Source organism: Lates calcarifer, unplaced genomic scaffold (genome assembly GCF_001640805.2).
Source record: "Lates calcarifer isolate ASB-BC8 unplaced genomic scaffold, TLL_Latcal_v3 _unitig_2387_quiver_997, whole genome shotgun sequence".
NCBI lineage: Eukaryota > Metazoa > Chordata > Actinopteri > Centropomidae > Lates > Lates calcarifer.
Genome location: NW_026116179.1, coordinates 3,608 through 24,340, shown reverse-complemented (window position 1 = coordinate 24,340; position 20,733 = coordinate 3,608). Strand labels below are relative to the sequence as shown.

The 20,733-nt window shown below is 40.4% G+C and overlaps 2 protein-coding genes and 1 long non-coding RNA gene across 7 annotated transcripts in view; 1 reads left to right on the top strand and 2 right to left on the bottom strand.

The window, feature by feature from the left end:
* Window positions 1-14,948, bottom strand: part of LOC108892726 (CD276 antigen) — a 35,056-nt gene extending 20,108 nt beyond the window's left edge. Inside the window, exons 1-3 of one of the 5 annotated variants that reach the window (XM_018690435.2) lie at window positions 14,442-14,948; window positions 12,740-13,054; window positions 1,218-1,496 (exon numbers count right to left, since the gene is read on the bottom strand). In XM_018690435.2, the coding sequence (XP_018545951.1) occupies window positions 1,218-1,496; window positions 12,740-13,054; window positions 14,442-14,532 (685 nt within the window). In that variant the 5' untranslated portion in view covers window positions 14,533-14,948. Of the gene's footprint in view, window positions 1-1,217; window positions 1,497-3,973; window positions 4,289-6,153; window positions 6,597-12,739; window positions 13,055-14,441 lie in introns of those variants that run through there. The other 4 variants (XM_051068048.1, XM_018690434.2, XM_051068046.1 and 1 more) reach the window with 4 other exon arrangements.
* The window catches only part of LOC127140181 (uncharacterized), a 31,150-nt gene extending 13,214 nt beyond the window's left edge, over window positions 1-17,936 (top strand). Inside the window, exons 2-3 of the long non-coding RNA XR_007810539.1 lie at window positions 3,582-4,023; window positions 17,794-17,936. This is a non-coding gene — a long non-coding RNA (uncharacterized LOC127140181). The remainder of the gene's footprint in view (window positions 1-3,581; window positions 4,024-17,793) is intronic.
* LOC108892727 (CD276 antigen) lies at window positions 16,133-18,806 on the bottom strand. Its single transcript, XM_018690437.2, has 5 exons — window positions 18,639-18,806; window positions 17,747-18,046; window positions 17,203-17,478; window positions 16,786-16,899; window positions 16,133-16,630 (listed from the first exon to the last, which is right to left on the bottom strand). Exons 1-5 carry the CDS (start codon window positions 18,721-18,723, stop codon window positions 16,608-16,610), a joined length of 798 nt encoding a protein of 265 aa, XP_018545953.1. The 5' UTR covers window positions 18,724-18,806; the 3' UTR covers window positions 16,133-16,607.
* Between the last annotated feature and the right edge of the window lie 1,927 nt (window positions 18,807-20,733).

Sequence of the window (20,733 nt, the reverse complement as noted above, 5' to 3'; positions counted from 1 at the left end):
ATAGTGTTAGACTCAGAATGTTTGTGTGAAGATGTACACGCTGCTAAAACCTATGAAAACAAGTAAAGACATTATCTGATTAAAACACCAGTAGAGGAAACCTCATCAGGCATACACAAAGAAAGCCCTTTAATTTTTGCAAAAGTTGTTTTACTACAAAAATGATGTTGAAATGAAATTAATATGAACATATTTTCCATTGTTCACCTGTGTGAAATTCTAAATAAATCATAGTAAAACTGCTCCACAGAGGTCATAATCACACTGTTTTAAATCTCTAGCTACAACCTGAATGAGAAGCCACATTAAATATGACAGTCTCATCATGTCATTGACATATACATGTATATACAGAGGTCAGTTTCAGCTCAACAGGTGCTCAAACTTCTGAAGTGAAGCAAATTCATTAATAAATCTGGAGAAACATTTCTATTCAGTGAACAGAAACAAACACAGAGAGGTCAGCTGTGACTGGTTCAATCAGCCTACATGCTTCAGTGTCACATTTCATACAAAGCACAAGCTAAATGTGAGGAAATGTGTGAAGTGGTGAACATGAGTGAACTCCTGGTTTCAGGTTCAGACAGAGGAGGATGATCTGTGATTTAGAATCACAGCGTCCACACTCTGACTGTTTTCATTTTCACTTCAAGTCAAAACCTGATGTTGGATTTGAAGGAAGTTCTGCTTGGAATTAACCAAACCAGCACCTGCTGCAGTGAATGAACCGAGTGTTAGGAAGCTACATCCTCATCAACATGTTGATCACACAGGACTCTCACTGTCAAACTGTCATCTCCCCTCAGGATGAATAAACTCTCTGTGTCTCTGTCTGATCTAATTCCAGCTGATAAGAGCTTCAGTCAGTCTCAGTATATTCTGGTGACACCTGTGTTACATTCATTCTTCTTCTCTGAAGCTTTTTTCTTTTCTCTTGTGGAACAGAAACGTCTCTGATTCTAATGATTTCAGTCTAAATCGGCCTCGTGTGGTGTTTTCATGTCTCTGCTCAGGATCAGGTTACACCAGCTATTTCTACACCTGTTACTGTGTGTGTGTGTGTGTGTGTGTGTCTCAAACATTTTACACTCAAACATGATTTCATCAGTTTGTTTTATATTCAGTCTGAATACATGAAAATATATTTTCTAAAACTGACAACAAATGAATAATTAAAATGGTTTGACTGTGAAAAACAGATATAAAAAGAAACTCACCATTGACGCGCACAAAAGTCTCAGAATAAATCTGATGGTTGATTTCCTCCTGTGTGGATACACAGGTGTAGTTGCCAGTCTCGGTCACAGTAGTTTGGAGGGTGATGTCGTAACGTCCTCCTCTCTCAGAGACCTGAGGGTCTTTAGCAGGAAGGATGTTTCCAGAACTGTCTTTCCACTGTACAAGTGGTTTAGGAGAAGCTCCTGAAACCTCACACTGCACCAGTTCCCCGTCCTTCGTTTCACCAAGTATCCTGATAAATGGCTTTGGAGCTGCACCTGTGAAGATGATAATTTATTAAAAACAGTCACAGGATTAGACATACAGTATAGTACCAGGATCTTTAAGTTGATCCCTTCTCTGCTTGTAAATGTGAATTACAGTGCTTTTAAGAGAAAAACACATGAACAGAGAGAAACAGAAAAGCACAATACAAGTATTGGTTTGACATATCTGAATAGTTTGATGTATGTAAAATACTTTTGACTTCTACCAAATATTCTGTAACTATTCACGACTGCAAACACTATTTCTGACTCATAAAATGACAGAGGCTCAGTGAAGAAATTTGAAAACCTTTGATTTGTTTTGCTAAAAACATATTTTGAATTGAAATGTTACGGTCTTGTGTACTTACTGATTATAAAGCTAAGCTTATTGTGTTACCAACCTTTAACCTACACACTGCATTTATCATTAATGCTGTTTCTGCTCTATATACTGTGTATTTTGACTCTTACTTCAACTTTAGTTTTTCCACTTTATGCTCCTTCTACTCCTCCACATTACAAAGGGAAACATTGAACCTTTACTCCACTAATTTAGCTTCAGTTCCCTTTAAGATGAAGATTTTACACAATAGATAACAGAACAAGCTTTTAAAACTGAGTTCTTTTATTTGGTCTGGACAGTTTGCAGTCTGATTAAAGTCTACACAGATCAAGGTGGTGAACAGGTGAACTGTCTCCACTAATTAAACAGTGACGTCATCAGAATCAGGACTCACCTGGGATGTTTTCACCTCTTCTGTCTTTTAACCTTTTAAAGTGCGCAGGTTGCCTGCGACCTGACATTTACATGTAAACTGAATAAATCAATCAACTCTATATTTTCATGTTGACTGTTGACGTAAACACGGACATATTATACCTCGTTTGAAAGATCCAATTTTCAGTTTTTCAATTTATTCAAGAAACTAAATGACGGATTTACACGATAAACACGTGAACGTCTCACTTTCCGGCAGTAACCAGTTAGCGATGAACCTGCTAACCTGTCTCGCTGCAGTTAAAAAAACATTTATAGGTCGAAAAACAGACATTTAAAGACAAACTGGGCTCATTTTAAAGAACAAAAACTCACCGATTAAATCCAGCTCGTTTAAATTCAAGCGGAAGTAAAAATAAGCAGAATAAAAGTGGATTATTTCCCTCGTTTAGTTTTAACGCTGCTCCTCAAACTTCCAAAACAACGACATTTCAGTCCATTTTAAAGAGTTGACCAAATATTTGAGCAATGATGTTCAGTATCTCTGAAATCAGTAAACGCCCACGAACAAAACAAACCAATCAGCTTCTTTCTACGACATAAAGTGACGAACCTAACGGACTTTTAACTCCATCAACCAATCAGAGGAGCGCATCTTTACGCGAGCTCACACTGGGTTTTATTGACAGCTACTTTCATCCAATAGAAAGTCAGCACCGTGAAAACACTCTGAGTTTGGAGCCGGTAAAATTACCTGTCTGACCATATATGGAAGTTCATGTAGTTGGACTTCCTGTGGTGGTGGGACACCCACATAACAGAGAAACTTTTTCATCAGTCAAAAGAGACGTGATTCAATGAAACTAAATCTGTCAATCTTTATCTAAATATGAACAACATCTGCTTTTAGTCAACTTGAACATTGAGGGACATTTTTTCAGCGTCATAAAGACATTTCTCATCATTATTTGGTCACTTTGGAGAGGTTTTAGAAAGCTCTGTAGTCATCTGATGGAGATGCTCTGTACTGCACTTTCTGAAATATCTCACACACACTTCTGTCTATCAACATGAAATTTGGTTCAGATATTGTCGACAAGTGGAGGGAGAGATCCTGTGAGTTTCAGCCTGATAGCTCTTATTATGACTGAGTTATTGCATTTGAAATATGAAGTAAAAGGAGAAGAAGAAGAGAGCTTCTGTTGTTTTCTGTTGAATCTTTCAGCAGTTCAACAGCCTCAGAGCTGTAAGTAAGATCAACACACCTGAGAAAACCTCTGAGAGTCTGTTTGACACTGATTCAGTGGAAATGTATCAGCTCCTCATGGTCTTTGTATTACACACAGTTTAAAATGGGAGAGTATTAAGAGACAGAGGTGCACATCATTAAAATGAACCCTAAGAGATTAAGGGACCATCTGAAAGGCAGAACAGAACATATGTTAGTGTGTTTGTGTGAGATCATCAACTTAGCAGACAGGAAACACAAACAGTGAGTCATTACCCATCAATCTAACACTGATTTCACTAACGTACCAGTTTAAACTCACATTTCATCTGCTATCATTCATTGTACAGAACAACATAATCTGCAGTGTCACAAACATCAAGCCTGTTTGATCCAGAGGGAATCAGTCCAGATGTGGCTGCAGTGCTGTGGGGACGAGGCCCTGCCAGATGTGGATTCTGACTGTTTGACTAAAATCCATCTGGGACTCTTAAACCAGAGTCATCAGGAAATAATCAGGTGTTTTATTAAAGTACTCACCAACAACAAGCTGAATGTGGGATGTTTCCTGACGACCTGGAAAATCACAGGTGTAGTTTCCACTGTCAGTCAGCTTTGTATCTCTGATGGTTATGGAGGCGTTTCCATTCTTCAGTTCATCTTTAAAATGTGAGACACGACCTTTGAACTGTGGATCTTGACCTGATGTGAAACGACTACCACCGTCAAACAGGAACACATCTTTCTGACCATCTTTCCTCCACTCAAATCGTTTCAGTTCAATGCTCTCTCTGGAGCTGAGGGAACAGGGTAAAGTTACATCACTTCCTTCTGTCACACCGATGATCTTTGGCTCTGGAAGATACAAACATGTTTCACGTGAATTCAGTTAATTTGTCGTTATGAAAGACCTTGCCCTCTAGAGCTATCGTTAGTGGGATAAGAATGAGGCAAAACGAGGCCACACTGGGTCTGTCTGACACCCATAACCATAAACACACAGCAGTTTCATGCCTAAATAAACAGACCTGCCAGTGGATCATGGAGCATCACTGATGGTACAGATAGAAACCCTGATAGCATTCACTCAAATGATGTGAGAAGCTGAGATGAAGGTTCCACACTGACAGTCCAGCACAGAGCAGAGGAGGTAGAAAACTACACAAAGAGGTCAGAGGGAGATCATACGGTCCAAACACCTGAAGTAACATCTGATCAGATACAACACTTAGAACAGAGAGTCAATGAAGAACAGGAAACATCCTGCAGATAAAAACATATAAAAGAACAGAGTGAAGACCAGGAAGTCACAGTGCAAATGTTCTCCACTGACATTGCTCTGATCAAAGCCACAGAGGAGGAAACTGCTCCAGTGGATTGTGTCCAGATGATTTCCATTGGATCCACTTCAGGTGAAAGATATGCCTGAAAAACAGCATCAGAGAGCCAGTGTGATCAGCACTGTCCTGAAAGAGGAAGCCCCCAAGACTGTTCTGGGAACAGATAACTGTGTGTGCAACACAGACGATGAGCACACCAGGCAGAGGACATGAGAGGTGGTTCCCTCCCCAGATCCATGAGGAAGAGGTAAGGGTGCAAAACTGTGCTATCCACCTGAATCCTGAGGCATCCTGAGGGAGACAGACAAATCAGTAACTCTGCAGATGTCAGACCCAAAAGCAAAGCAGGACCTCCAAGCAGCCTGAGATTAACTGATGGAACAAAGGTTTCTGTGCATCCAGTGCAGTCCTGTGTCTTTTCTTTCTTTTTGTTGCTCTATCAAAACATAGGGTGCATTTGTCTAAAGGTCAGAATTGTATGATAATTTTTGTCATTTATTTTCCTATATCAGTGTGAGGAGACCTCTGAACAATGTGGGAGATCCATAATAACTAGATATTAGACCTAACTAGAAAACGTTCTCAAACCTCAGCCACAAGGAAGTTCACTGAGGAGAGAGAGAGAGAGAGAGAGAGAGAGAGAGAGAGAGAGAGAGAGAGAGAGAGAGGAGCTGAGCAAATCAACGAGCTGCCCACAGCTCTACAATGACGTGAGGTTTTGAACTCGAAAAATAATAGAAAAAATGGGAAACGTTGTTGGAAGAAGAAAACAAATACTGCATGTGTAAATGCTTCAACACATTTTTCTTTCTCACATTTACTGAAATCATTGATATTCTGCGGCTCTGTGGGCCGGATGCTGCCCGCGGGCCGCCCGTTGGTAATCACTGCTTTAGGAAATGAATTTCAAAATTTTGAGGTTATTTCCGGCTCAGTAAACACAACACTGAATCAAAGTGATGAAGTAAAGTGTGAGTCAGTGTGAGGCAGCGGGAACAGTCAGAGTTTCTCTGTCATCAGAAATATCAGCGTCCACAGTTCAGAGATGTTTCACAGCAAATTGTCAGGTTTGACATGAAGAAGAGTTTGTGAGAATGAACGGTTCATTTCTCTGTTCAGGAAGGAGACGACGCCCTGAACATCCGCTCCCACACATATGATAAAGAGAGAAATACTGCGGACAGCGAACGCATCACCAACACGTTTTAACACTGATCTGTACTAATTATTACAATTCATGTAACATGTTCATGTGTTCCTGATCTGATGTGACAGGTGCATCTGCTGCAGCACCTTTCTGTTTCCAGGCTCCAGAAATGAACAGATTCTTTTTCAGAATAAAGCTCAGTCTGATTCTCAGAGACTCTTTAGTTTTCTCACCGTTTCCATCAGCAAACGTTGTTCCAGACCAAGTCAGGAGACAGAGACACACGAGAGGAAGAAGCTCCATCGCTGTTGATCTCAGCTCCATCACTGCAGCATCACTGACGGAGCATCTAACGGCTCCGAGCTGCGTCACTGACTCAACACTAAACACTTTCTGTTTCTCAGCTTCCGGGGACCAGGTCCTTCACAAGAACCTGCACCACTGAGCCTGCACCGGCACACACCGCATGAAAACCAGGACCTGCCTCACTCTGCAGGGAGAGTTCCTCCTTTAGAGGACATGTTTCATCTTTCATGTCGGATTCTTCTGCTTTTAAAAGTTTGTCTCTTCTTACATGAAGACGACCTTAGAATCAGGAACAGAGAAACTCACATTTTCACTCAGTTGTTGTCAGATCTGTGTCACAGTCAGGAGAGGCAGGTGTGTGTGGACTGAGCTGCTGTAACAGGTTTCTGAGGACAGCAGGGGGCGCCACATGAACACATTTTGAACATCAACATACTCACCAGCCACAGCCTTGAAATGTGGCTCGGAGACGTTTGCAGCTTTCTCCTCTGCTGACGGCAGCTGGACTCACAACATTCACACCAGACTCCAACAGATTCAGTTTCAGTCTCAGACCCCTCACTGTCCATGTGGTCTCCAACATCTGGATTCATATTTCAGTCTCTCTAAGATTTGAACAGTGTAGACAACATGTTACTGAACAGAGAAGGTGCAGGAGAGAGTCATCTTAGAAATAAAAGTTTAACTGTGAAGATAAAAACATCCACAACATCACAGAGAATAAAGTCCATATTGATGCTTCAAACACTTGAAGAGTCATTATATAAAGATACTGTACAACTGCAGGATTACTATGACCCTACAACCAGTGGACAGTTAGCCTAGCTTAGCATAAAGACTGTAACCAGGGAAACAGTCTGTCTGTGTCCAACAGAAACTAAATCCACCTGGCAGCTCCTCCACAGCTCAGTGACCAACATGTTATATCTCCAGACTCTGAGGGTTTGACTGTTCCCCCATGTCCAGGCTTTATGCTAAGCTAAGCTAACCCTCTGCTGGCTGTGGCTTCATATTTAACAAACAGAAGTCAGAGTCTGATCAATCTTCTCATCTCTCAACATAAAACTGAAGAAACACATGATCAATATGTATTGATAAACCTGTGGAGCTGTCCATGGTGCTGAAGGAGCTGATGGATCTGTAACTGGCTCTTTTTCTTCTGTCAGTACAAACACACAAACACAACACACACAAACTATTGGATAAGGAAACTAAACAAAGTCAACTTTCTACTAAAACACTGACATTAGAAGATCTCCACCTGATGTGTTGAACTCAGACTGATGAAGCCTCAGATTCTCTTCAGATCAACTTTGAATCAAAGTGTGAACAGACAGAAAGATCCAGAACAGTCTCAACATCCAGTTTGATAGTTTTCAGCTTTTATTCAAACTGTTCTGAAGCAACATGATTGTCCCAAATAACCTCAATAACACAGATATGAAAATAAACAACGTCCAACTCAGTCAACAGCTACAAGCAGTTTGATCAGATCTGAGAACTGATGCATTTATAAGACACTTTTCTTCAAAGAGCTTTAATATTTACACCTGTCATTCACACACACACACACACACACACACACACACTGATGGCAGGTTCATTAATAATCTGATGTGTCACTGTGTGAACTCCAGTCTGTCTCTATGGAACTGACCACAGTGTAACTCAGTCACTGAACTTACATGTGGTCCTTCAGGGAAACTGCAGTGTAGTTTATGTAGAACTGAGGTTAGATAATGAGGGAGAGATCAAATCAACTCTGGTTAATGTACAGTTATGGTTTGGTAAATATCATAATAATGTTTGGCTTCATTTTAAAGACAAAGTTTCCATGAGTTTAACAGAGAAATTATGACTTCATCCTCCAACAGCCGACCTCACAGCTCATGTAAAGGTAGATCAGAGTCCTGATCAGGTCTCTGCTCTGACTCACTGGACTCTTTAAATTGTGTTTGATCGTGAACCTGCAGGAGAGAAAACAACATTATATTCAGGAAAATATCAACTGATCTGATCTGAGAGTAAAAACCAACAGAACGCTGAGAAGATAAACAACTGTCATCACTCTGAACATCAGAGGATAGAAAGAGCTGTTGTTGTTGTGTTATTTAAACTTACCTTTCTTCGATTTTTTGCAACAACATATTACAAGCAGAGTTAGAAGAACGCCAACAGCAACACCAAAAACTACACCACCAACGACCCATCCAGTGGGGAACCCTGAAACAGATGAGGATAAAGTGAATGTCAGACTCAGAGTGTAACAGCAGATCATGTGCAACAGGTTGGACATCACAGCCTTCACAAAGACAACAACTAACTGTGTCCATGCTCCTAGAATCTCAAACTCTCAGCAGATAAAAACAGCAGTGGGATGAATGTGAGCAGCACAGTGATGTCAGCCTCCATCTTCTGTCCACTCTCCTCCTGCTCGGCTGCTCAGCTCAGAGCTTGGTTCTGGTTTTGCTCACAGTAGTGAGGAGGCTCATGTTGCAGCATCCTCCTCTTTCTGACACGTGTTCTTCATCAGTAGCAACATGTTTGGAATATTGTACTTTTTACTCCACTACATTCATCAGACTGATAAACTCTGCTCTAACACTTTCCATCAGAGTCAGCTCACACAGTTCCTCCATTATCTATTCCACCTTCAGCTGTACTGTAGGTTGTGTAGTGAGCTGGTTTTGTCATTAGCAGCTGTAAATATTTCTAACAACAGAGCTCTGTGGAACAACTAGTTTGTGTGGTGGAACCCATTTGAATCCAGTGATGCAGAAATCTCCTCTATGTAACCAGTTGAGTTAGAAGCAGTCAAACCAAGTGTGAATCTACAAACAGCTGCTGCATCCAGCTCCAGGACTCTGATCTGAACCAGACGCCTCAAAGAGACTGAGAACAGAAACAGTACAGGCAGCCTGTGGAGCCTCACTACAGGACTTGTTCTGTGTTTGTCTTCATCTCAACTGGAAAGTATCCACAGACTGGAGAGAACAGAGGCTCAGAGTCAGAGCTCAGCTTCACACGCTGCTGCAGTGAATGAACCGAGTGTTAGGAAGCTACAACCTGATTAACATGTTGCTCACACAGGACTCTCACTGTGACGTGATGGGAACTCAACACAATGTCACATGATTCAGTCAACAGTTCACCTCTGAAACCTTTACGTGCCTTCATGGTGTCGAGTTATTACCAGAGTCAGAGTATGATCCTAGTTTCAGTCTGACTTTAGTTTCTAGTTAAAATCAAAGAATGAAATCATCAATAACTAAAACCTGATCTCCATCTTTCAGAGTCCTCATGTTGTTTGTTGTGATTCATGAGACTCTGCTGCTGTCAAACTGTCATCTCCCCTCAGGATGAATAAACTCTCTGTGTCTCTGTCTGATCTAATTCCAGCTGATAAGAGCTTCAGTCAGTCTCAGTATATTCTGGTGACACCTGTGTTACATTCATTCTTCTTCTCTGAAGCTTTTTTCTTTTCTCTTGTGGAACAGAAACGTCTCTGATTCTAATGATTTCAGTCTAAATCGGCCTCGTGTGGTGTTTTCATGTCTCTGCTCAGGATCAGGTTACACCAGCTATTTCTACACCTGTTACTGTGTGTGTGTGTGTGTGTGTGTGTGTGTGTGTCTGATCAGACTGATCTCAGACTTTACTACAAACTCCAGTTGTTTCTGTTCTTTCCCTCCACAGCCTCTCATTCTTCCTCTGATCTCTGTAGATTCATGTGTTCAATCTGAACACATGCAAATATATTTTTAAAACTAATAACAAATGAACAATTAAAATTATTTGATTGTAAAAAGAAACAACAAAAAATAGAAGAAACAAATAAACTCACCAGGAACAGTCACGTGGGTCTCGTGATAAATCTGATGGTTGATTTCCTCCTGTGTGGCGACACAGCGATAGTAGCCAGAAATAGTCACAGTAGTTTGGAGGGTGATGTCGTAGCGTCCTCCTCTTTCAGAGACCTGAGGCTTCTCAGCAGGAAGGATGTTTCCAGAACTGTCCTGCCACTGTACAAGTGGTTTAGGAGAAGCACCTTGAACGTCACACTGCAGCAGTACCCCGTCTTTTGTTCCATTGAAGGTGATGATGGACGGCTTTGAAGCTGCACCTGTGAACGTAAATGATAATTTAGGTTGAGACAGCATAATACCAGGATCTTTTAGTTCACCCCTTCTCTGCTTGTATATGTTGATTACAGTGTGTTTAGGGGAGGACAGAAACAGAAAGACACAATACAATCAGTGGTTTCACATCCCTGCGTAGTTTGATGTATGTAAAATACTTCTGACTTCTACCAAATATATGTTCAATTCACAACTGCAAAAACTCAGCTCACACAGTTCCTCCATTATCTATTCCACCTTCAACTATAGAAACCTTAAACTCACTGCTGCTCTACAATCTGTACTTTACTGTATTTATTATTAGACACTGACATCATTAATGCTGTTTCTGCTCTATATACTGTGTATTTTGACTCTTACTTCAACTTTAGTTTTTCCACTTTATGCTCCTTCTACTCCTCCACATTACAAAGGGAAACATTGAACCTTTACTCCACTAATTTAGCTTCAGTTCCCTTTAAGATGAAGATTTTACACAATAGATCACAGAACAAGCTTTTAAAACTGAGTTCTTTTATTTGGTCTGGACAGTTTGCAGTCTGATTAAAGTCTACACAGATCAAGGTGGTGAACAGGTGCACTGTCTCCACTAATTAAACAATGACGTCATCAGAATCAGGACTCACCTGGGATGTTTTCATCTCTTCTGTCTTTTAACCTTTTAAAGTGCGCAGGTTGCCTGCGACCTGACATTTACATGTAAACTGAATAAATCAATCAACTCTATATTTTCATGCTGACTGTTGACGTAAACACGGACATATTATACCTCGTTTGAAAGATCCAATTTTCAGTTTTTCAATTTATTCAAGAAACTAAATGACGGATTTACACGATAAACACGTGAACGTCTCACTTTCCGGCAGTAACCAGTTAGCAATGAACCTGCTAACCTGTCTCGCTGCAGTTAAAAAGCATTTATAGGTCGAAAAACAGACATTTAAAGACAAACTGGGCTCATTTTAAAGAAGAAAAACTCACCGATTAAATCCAGCTCGTTTAAATTCAAGCGGAAGTAAAAATAAGCAGAATAAAAGTGGATTATTTCCCTCGTTTAGTTTTAACGCTGCTCCTCAAACTTCCAAAACAACGACATTTCAGTCCATTTTAAAGAGTTGACCAAATATTTGAGCAATGATGTTCAGTATCTCTGAAATCAGTAAACGCCCACGAACAAAACAAACCAATCAGCTTCTTTCTACGACATAAAGTGACGAACCTAACGGACTTTTAACTCCATCAGCCAATCAGAGGAGCGCATCTTTACGCGAGCTTACACTGGGTTTTATTGACAGCTACTTTCATCCAATAGAAAGTCAGCACCGTGAAAACACTCTGAGTTTGGAGCCGGTAAAATTACCTGTCTGACCATATATGGAAGTTCATGTAGTTGGACTTCCTGTGGTGGTGGGACACCCACATAACAGAGAAACTTTTTCATCAGTCAAAAGAGACGTGATTCAATGAAACTAAATCTGTCAATCTTTATCTAAATATGAACAACATCTGCTTTTAGTCAACTTGAACAATGAGGGACATTTTTTCAGCGTCATAAAGACATTTCTCATCATTATTTGGTCACTTTGGAGAGGTTTTAGAAAGCTCTGTAGTCATCTGATGGAGATGCTCTGTACTGCACTTTCTGAAATATCTCACACACACTTCTGTCTATCAACATGAAATTTGGTTCAGATATTGTCGACAAGTGGAGGGAGAGATCCTGTGAGTTTCAGCCTGATAGCTCTTATTATGACTGAGTTATTGCATTTGAAATATGAAGTAAAAGGAGAAGAAGAAGAGAGCTTCTGTTGTTTTCTGTTGAATCTTTCAGCAGTTCAACAGCCTCAGAGCTGTAAGTAAGATCAACACACCTGAGAAAACCTCTGAGAGTCTGTTTGACACTGATTCAGTGGAAATGTATCAGCTCCTCATGGTCTTTGTATTATACACAGTTTAAAATGGGAGAGTATTAAGAGACAGAGGTGCACATCATTAAAATGAACCCTAAGAGATTAAGGGACCATCTGAAAGGCAGAACAGAACATATGTTAGTGTGTTTGTGTGAGATCATCAACTTAGCAGACAGGAAACACAAACAGTGAGTCATTACCCATCAATCTAACACTGATTTCACTAACGTACCAGTTTAAACTCACATTTCATCTGCTATCATTCATTGTACAGAACAACATAATCTGCAGTGTCACAAACATCAAGCCTGTTTGATCCAGAGGGAATCAGTCCAGATGTGGCTGCAGTGCTGTGGGGACGAGGCCCTGCCAGATGTGGATTCTGACTGTTTGACTAAAATCCATCTGGGACTCTTAAACCAGAGTCATCAGGAAATAATCAGGTGTTTTATTAAAGTACTCACCGAAAACCAGCTGAATGTGGAATGTTTGACGTTTTGGCTGAAGATATGGGAAATCACAGGTGTAGATTCCATTGTCAGCCCGCTTTGTATCTCTGATGGTTATGGAGGCGTTTCCATTCTTCAGTTCTTCTTTAAAATATGAGACACGACCTTTGAACTGTAAATCTTGGCCAGATAGAGGACTACCATCATACAGGAACACCTCCTGACCATCTTTCTTCCACTCAAAGCGTTTTCCCTGAATGTCCTCTCTGGAGCTGAGGGAACAGGGTAAAGTTACATCACTTCCTTCTGTCACACCGATGATCTTTGGCTCTGGAAGATAAAAACATGTCATCAGTTTGTCATTATAACATCATATCAACCTATGATATAACAAGAAACTTTTCATTTTTATCTGGAGTTTTTATTTCTAGTATTTCTTTCTACTACCTCTTACTATTCACATTAGCCTTTTAGCACAACCTTTGGGGAAACACACTTATTATTAATTAATGATGATCATCAACATTCAAAGTCATATTAGGTCTCTTCACCAATAACATGATTTTTACTGCATTTTGTACTTCAGTTGAAAAAATGTGAGGAACACAAAGAAAGAGAAAGAAAGAGGAAGTATGAGAGCGCTCCAGATCAACAAGGAGAAAAAAACAACTAAACAAAGTGAAGCTTCAATTAACTGATGAACTTAATTTAGCTGAGTAAAAAGACAAGGAGAATCTGCTCATTATTTATTTCTTTACCTGAGAAAAGTGAAGGAGTGAGTGATTTAATTTCCACAGTCAGATCATAACCAGGAGTCTGAACAGGTTTACATCCACAGCATTTACCAACATGAACAGTCTCTGAGGAGCAGCTGTAATTAATGTGAGACTTTCACTTAAAACTGTTCTGATGTTTTATGATCCAATATTTATTTTAGTTCTACTCTTCTCCTTCTCTCTACAACTTACTCTTTTCAAAAATAAACTCAGATGTTTAACAGCTGAATAACTCTGCACTAAGAAAATATAAGCTGTTTGTTTCCTTCAGTGTTTTCTACAGTGTCCTGTGATGTTTGCTGCAGGACAGTCTGATAGGATTTACACAGATACTCAGTCACAGTTTATCCTGCTGTGGATCATGTTTACTGAATTCAATAATATACTGCGACCGGATTGAGAGCTATAGCGGGCCGGATGTGGCCCGCGAGCCGCCCGTTGGTAATCACTGCTTTAAGAAATGATTTTCAAAATTTTGAGGTTATTTCCGGCTCAGTAAACACAACACTGAATCAAAGTGATGAAGTAACGTGTGAGTCAGTGTGAGGCAGCGGGAACAGTCAGAGTTTCTCTGTCATCAGAAATATCAGCGTCCACAGTTCAGAGATGTTTCACAGCAAATTGTCAGGTTTGACATGAAGAAGAGTTTGTGAGAATGAACGGTTCATTTCTCTGTTCAGGAAGGAGACGACGCCCTGAACATCCGCTCCCACACATATGATAAAGAGAGAAATACTGCGGACAGCGAACGCATCACCAACACGTTTTAACACTGATCTGTACTAATTATTACAATTCATGTAACGTGTTCATGTGTTCCTGATCTGATGTGACAGGTGCATCTGCTGCAGCACCTTTCTGTTTCCAGGCTCCAGAAATGAACAGATTCTTTTTCAGAATAAAGCTCAGTCTGATTCTCAGAGACTCTTTAGTTTTCTCACCGTTTCCATCAGCAAACGTTGTTCCAGACCAAGTCAGGAGACAGAGACACACGAGAGGAAGAAGCTCCATCGCTGTTGATCTCAGCTCCATCACTGCAGCATCACTGACGGAGCATCTAACGGCTCCGAGCTGCGTCACTGACTCAACACTAAACACTTTCTGTTTCTCAGCTTCCGGGGACCAGGTCCTTCACAAGAACCTGCACCACTGAGCCTGCACCGGCACACACCGCATGAAAACCAGGAGCTGACACACATGGACTCTGTGTATCTGACTCATTTCCACTAATATTATGACTGTAAACGGTTCTGATCTTTGTTGCATCTCTCTCCTCCAAAAATTATTTAAACAAGAGAATAAAACTTTTCTACACAGTTAAGAAAGAATCCACCTTTGCTGTATTTAATATTCAGCTCTGTTGTTCAGAAGCTGAAACTGTCTCTGTGCAAGTGTTGAATGAATCTGACCAGTTCAGTCTCATCACTTTTCTTTCTCTGAACATTAGAAAAAACAAAACCTGATCATTCTAACCTTCATGAAGGAGGAGCTTACAGGACTGTTTTCATTTCAGCTGGCTGTTCCTAATAAACTGCTCACTGAGTTTCTAGCTTTGTTTCTAACTGTACCTGACACACTCTGCAGGGAGAGTTCCTCCTTTAGAGGAAATGTTTCATCTTTCATGTGGGATTCTTCTGCTTTGAAAAGTTTGTTTCTTCTTCTCTTTTCTAATGAAACTTCAGGTGAGTGTTTTGAGTCTCTGAAGAAAGACGTGTTTCACCTTAGTGAACTTCCTGAGGATGTTTGACAAGACAGAGTGAGGGAGTGTGGGTTGACACAGAGGAAACAGGTGTGGAATCCAGAAGTTATGGCTTAAGGCCATGAGTTGCAGCCACCAACTGATTTTTCTTCTTTAAGGACCAGTGTGGAGGATTTAGTGACATCTAGTGGTGAGGTTGCAGATTGCACCGATGGAACCAACTTCCTGATGATCTCAGATGTGTTCAAACTCCTTCCACTTTAAATCTCTGCTCTTCTCCTGTGCCTTTGATCCATTCATTTCTTTCCTGCTGCTGCACTTTTATTTCCTCTGTCACTATAAGATACTTGATATTAAGGGCTGTACAGGGGACACACTGATTCCCAGGTAATATGTTGAACTGTGTGTGTGCAGCTCAATGAAACAGCAGGAGAAATGTACAGTTACTATATTCATTCTAACTTAACAGCAGAGAATCTCAGACATAATACTGCAGTTCTTGATGCTGCAGTATTGAGAACAAAGGAACTCACATTTTTACTCAGCTGTTTCCAGGAGAGAGACCGGGGTTCTGCTGCAGGAAGGTGAAAGTGTTCACACCTGAACTCAGTCCTCTGATAGAGCTTCGCTCCTCCTCCTGATGTTCTGATGGTTTTCTTTGCCTGTGTGTTTGAAATGTGCTGTGGAAATAAAGCTCCTTCATCTTGTTGAAAATGAACAGAACTGCAAAAACTCAAAACCCACACCACCTAAAAGTGCTCCCCCTTCTGTGGAGTTGAATAAATCACATGTTCAGACACAAATCAGCTGAAATCTGTGAACGAGATCCTGATGATCCTGAGCTGATGTAACAGGTTTCTGAGGACAGCAGGGGGCGCCACAAATGAACACTCAACAACACATTTTACATAAGAACAACAGTCACGTCACAGATTAATGACGTATAAACTGTTTCTTTAAAAAACAAAGGCATATTTACATCATGTAAAGATGGAAAAGAAAAACACAGCACAGTGTTTTACATTGGACATAAACACATCATTACCCAGCAAACATTTCACTACAGGGTCACAGATCTTCTCCAACACACCTCCTTTACTTCCACAGTCAGATTTTCTCAACCTAAACAGACATTTTTACATCTCGTTCAGCCAATCTGCTCATGTCTGTTCTCAGGATCACAGCCCTGTAACTTGTAACATCATGTTTCAGATCCGGTTTGGTTTCCAGACACAGCTCCTCTAACTGTAACTTCAGATCCAGGTCTTAACTCTCAAACTGTCTGAAATAAGTGAGGAGCAGCTGAAATGTCCTCACTACCTCGGCCTAAAACTCACTAAGACTTCACAGCTCATGTAAAGGTAGATCAGGATCCTGATCAGGTCTCTGCTCTGACTGACTGGAGTCTTTAAAAGGTGTTTGATCGTGAACCTGCAGGAGAGAAAACAACATTATATTCAGGAAAATATCAACTGATCTGATCTGAGAGTAAAAACCAACAGAACACTGAGAAGATAAACAACTGTCATCACTCTGAACATTACAACATTATTATTATATTGATGTAATCCATTATTGAACCTTACCTTTAATACATCTGTAACCTCTGGCTCTAAGCACAGCCAGAACAACACCAACAACAACGAGAGTCCCAAGAACTGCACCAACAGCAACACCAGCAACCAACCCACTGTGCCTCCCTGAAACAGATCAGGATAAAGTTCATCTGAGACGCAGAACGTACAACAAACACTAAGCAGCACGACTACAACAGCTGCAGCAACCACTGCTGCAGTTACTAGAGAACTGTACTTAGACACAGTGTTCATATCATTTAGTGTGATAGAAAACACAGTTAGAAGAGTTAAGTATATCTGACTCAGTCACTTTTACACTCACACATTTTAATCCTAATTTAACTTCCATTCAGTCTGAACATGTGAACTAATAAACATGAACCTGAAACTATTTAAAGATTAAAATACAGACAGGAAGAAGCTCACCACAGATGAACACATAGGTCCAAGCATGAGTCTGATGGCTGATTTCCTTCTGTGTGGCGACACAGCGATAGATGTCGGTCTTGGTCACAGTCGTTTGGAGGATGATGTCGTAGCGTCCGTCTCTGTCAAACACCTGTAGCTGAGCTGTGAGGTTGTGTCCAGAACCGTCCTGCCACTCGACTTCAGTTTGGGGAGAAGCTCCTCGAACAACACACTGCAGCGCCGCCCAGTCCTGTGTGACTCTGAGTGTGGTGACAGACGGGTTCACAGCTGCACCTGTTAACAGAGCAGAAACAGTCATTTACAGAGAAGCTTTAAGAGGCTGTTTGATGATGTGAAAAGCTCTTTAAGTGTATTTACAGTCCTGAGAGATGAAATGTGACCAAGCCTGTTTGATCCAGAGGGAATCAGTCCAGATGTGGCTGCAGTGCTGTGGGGACGAGGCCCTGCCAGATGTGGATTCTGACTGTTTGACTAAAATCCATCTGGGACTCTTAAACCAGAGTCATCAGGAAATAATCAGGTGTTTTATTAAAGTACTCACCAACAACAAGCTGAATGTGGGATGTTTGACGACCTGGAAAATCACAGGTGTAGTTTCCACTGTCGGCCATCTTTGTATCTCTGATGGTTATGGAGGCGTTTCCATTCCTCAGCTCTTCTTGAAAATATGAGACACGACGTGCGAACTCTGGATCCTGACGTGGTTGAGGAGCACGATCAAACAGGAACACCTCCTTCAGACCATCTTTCATCCACTCAAAGCGTTTTTGCTCAACGTCCTCTTTGAGGGAACAGGGTAAAGTTACATCACTTCCTGCTGACACTCTGATGATCTCTGTCTCTGGAAGATACAAACATGTATTAATCAGTGTGTTACAGTCATTCAGGTAAAACAACATTTAACTTGTGATATAATAAGAAACACTTTGGTTTAAGAGTCAATCAATCAATGAGTCAAATATTATTCCTGAACTAATTCTCCAAGAACATCCACCTCTCAGAGTTAAACTGTCCTGTTGTGACAGACGACAACAAAACAACTGTTTGCTTTTCTTCAGCTCGTCTGCTTTTAAGTTTTCTACAAACTTTACTCCAATATTTATTAAAGAGAACAGAGGTCACCTCAGGACAGGATCATATATTATAATATTAAACATAGTGTGAAGTCACAGGTGTGTTTTTTCTTTCTTTCTTTCTGTTGCTGTTTCTCATTCATTTCAAAAATTAATTTGAAATTTGAAATTTGAAAGACAAATGAAGATAGAAATAGCACAGAGAGAGAGAGAGAGCAAATTATTATTTCTCTGTGGTTATTTCCATCTCAATAAATACAGTACTAAATAATAATAATAATAATAATAATAATAATAATAATGATAATTTGACATTTTTCAGTCACACAGAATAAAGTTCAGTCTCTTTAGTTTTCTCACCGTTTCCATCAGCAAACGTTGTTCCAGACCAAGTCAGGAGACAGAGACACACGAGAGGAAGAAGCTCCATGTTTGTCCAGATCATCTGAACATTAAACACTAACACACCGGACAGTTACCGGATCCTAACAGCGCCACCGACTCAACAGTTAAACTTTACGGAAAGTCGATTTCCCAACTTCCGGGGCAGATCTTTCACAATAAGAGCATCATTTCCTGTTATATCACGACTTGAGAAATCGGTATAAAACCCGAGCAATGTTCCTCCTGAGCAGTTCTTTACCTTCACACTGACATTGAATGTGTAGCTGAGTGAGGGGAAATACCTGTGGACAGGTGAAGACTGTCTGATCATTCAGTCTGATCAAACTCTGCTTCATCAAGGTCACTGTTCAGTTTGTGTTGAAACTGTTTCACAGGTGTTGACTCAGCTGTGTGTTTGTGCTGCTGTTAAACCGTGTTACATTATACAGAGAGGAGTTGGTGATTCAGCCTACTGTCAAATGGAGTGGACAAAATAACAGAAACACCTGTCAATATAAGGCAACACAATTCAGCAAATAACAAGCTACATCAAGTTACAGGACTGTTTTCATTTCAGCTGGCTGTTCCTAATAAACTGCTCACTGAGTTTCTAGCTTTGTTTCTAACTGTACCTGTTATCATCAGTCTGAGTCTGTGTGGCTTAACTACAGGTCTGCATATACCTGGCCCATTTCATTTGACTGTATGTTTTCGTGTATTATCTTAGGGTGATGATGTAACATCTGACTAAAGACTATGGATGAAAAACAAGGAACAGCCCTCTAGCTGACTCAGTAATGTTTATTAAATTAAAACAAGACAATAACTCCCATCACACTGATAATACTGTAAAGTCCTGAATGCAATTCATATTCACATTTAACGCCAGCATTTTAAAAATTATTCTAAGCAACAGCAAAAGTGAAAGTTAAATCTGTTGGGGAAGGTTTGGTCATGAAAAAATTAAAATACAATTTTTAAGATATGTTAGTTACTCTGTGAATATACTGAGAGCTGCAAGCAGAGAGTAAATGGTAAATGGCAGTGATTGTATCCAAAGTGCTTTACATTTAGCCTCTCATTCACACACACTCACACACACACACACTCAGTGAGATACCATCCAAGGTGCAGGTTTGACCATCAGGAGTAATTAGGGGTTCAGAGTCTTACCCAAAGACACTCTGAAATGTGGACAGGAAGAGCTGGGGATCGAACCACCGGCTCTCCAATTAGTGGATGATCTGCTCTATCTGGGAAAGTCATAACTTTATTTTTTACTTTGCTTCATATTTGTGTAATTCTGACCTTAACCCTAGAGCCTACAGTGTCCTCACTGTCCAAAAATACTGTACCTTCACTGTCTTGGTTTAAAATTCAACTTGGTTCACACACACACACACACACACTGTAGAGTGGATGTTGCTGATCTGACTCTGCTCTCCTTCTTGTAAAGTTCTCCCTTTTGTCTCATGATGAACCTGCAGGAAAGAAAAAAGATACAAGAAAAATCCCATCAGGTTTTATCTGAATATCACACTTGAAGGTGTTTTTGTATTTTAATGTTTATTATTCTCTGACTGCAGCTCTCAGTTCAGATTCACTGGAAAATGTCTCTAAAGTTTGTTTGCTCAGTAACTGTGATGTTTCTTTGAGGATCCAGTGTTTCTGCTCTGATGTGGATATAATATAAATCTGTCAAGAATCTGGACACGAGGTAGTTACCAGTTATCTGTTATATTCCATATGTCTGCACATTATGTCAGAATGCATTATTTAAACTTACCTTTCTTACAGCCAGTTCCAGAGTGAAGTAAAGATACACCTACAACAACTCAGCAAGGACTGCAGCTATGAGTCCAATCATCACTTTTCTGGACACATCATCTGAAACACATTGTGAGAAGGTGATGTTACTCACCATGGAACAGTAATGTAGAGAACACTGGTTATAACCTACACAGTGAAAAGGTGTGTATTCTCATAAATAACATGTTTGTAGATTAAAGCTCCACTAAGAGGAATCTCACCAGGCACAGTGACACTAACATGGCTGATGTTCATCTGTCTG

Bases quoted from the DNA above. Each gene is read 5' to 3' on its own strand.
- LOC108892727 (XM_018690437.2), bottom strand. From the start codon at position 18,723: ATGATCTGGACAAACATGGAGCTTCTTCCTCTCGTGTGTCTCTGTCTC. The intron at 18,047-18,638 runs GTGAGAAAACTA...TGTATCTTCCAG, and splicing joins AACGTTTGCTGATGGAAACG to AGACAGAGATCATCAGAGTG. The intron at 17,479-17,746 runs GTGAGTACTTTA...CTCTGTTAACAG, and splicing joins CCACATTCAGCTTGTTGTTG to GTGCAGCTGTGAACCCGTCT.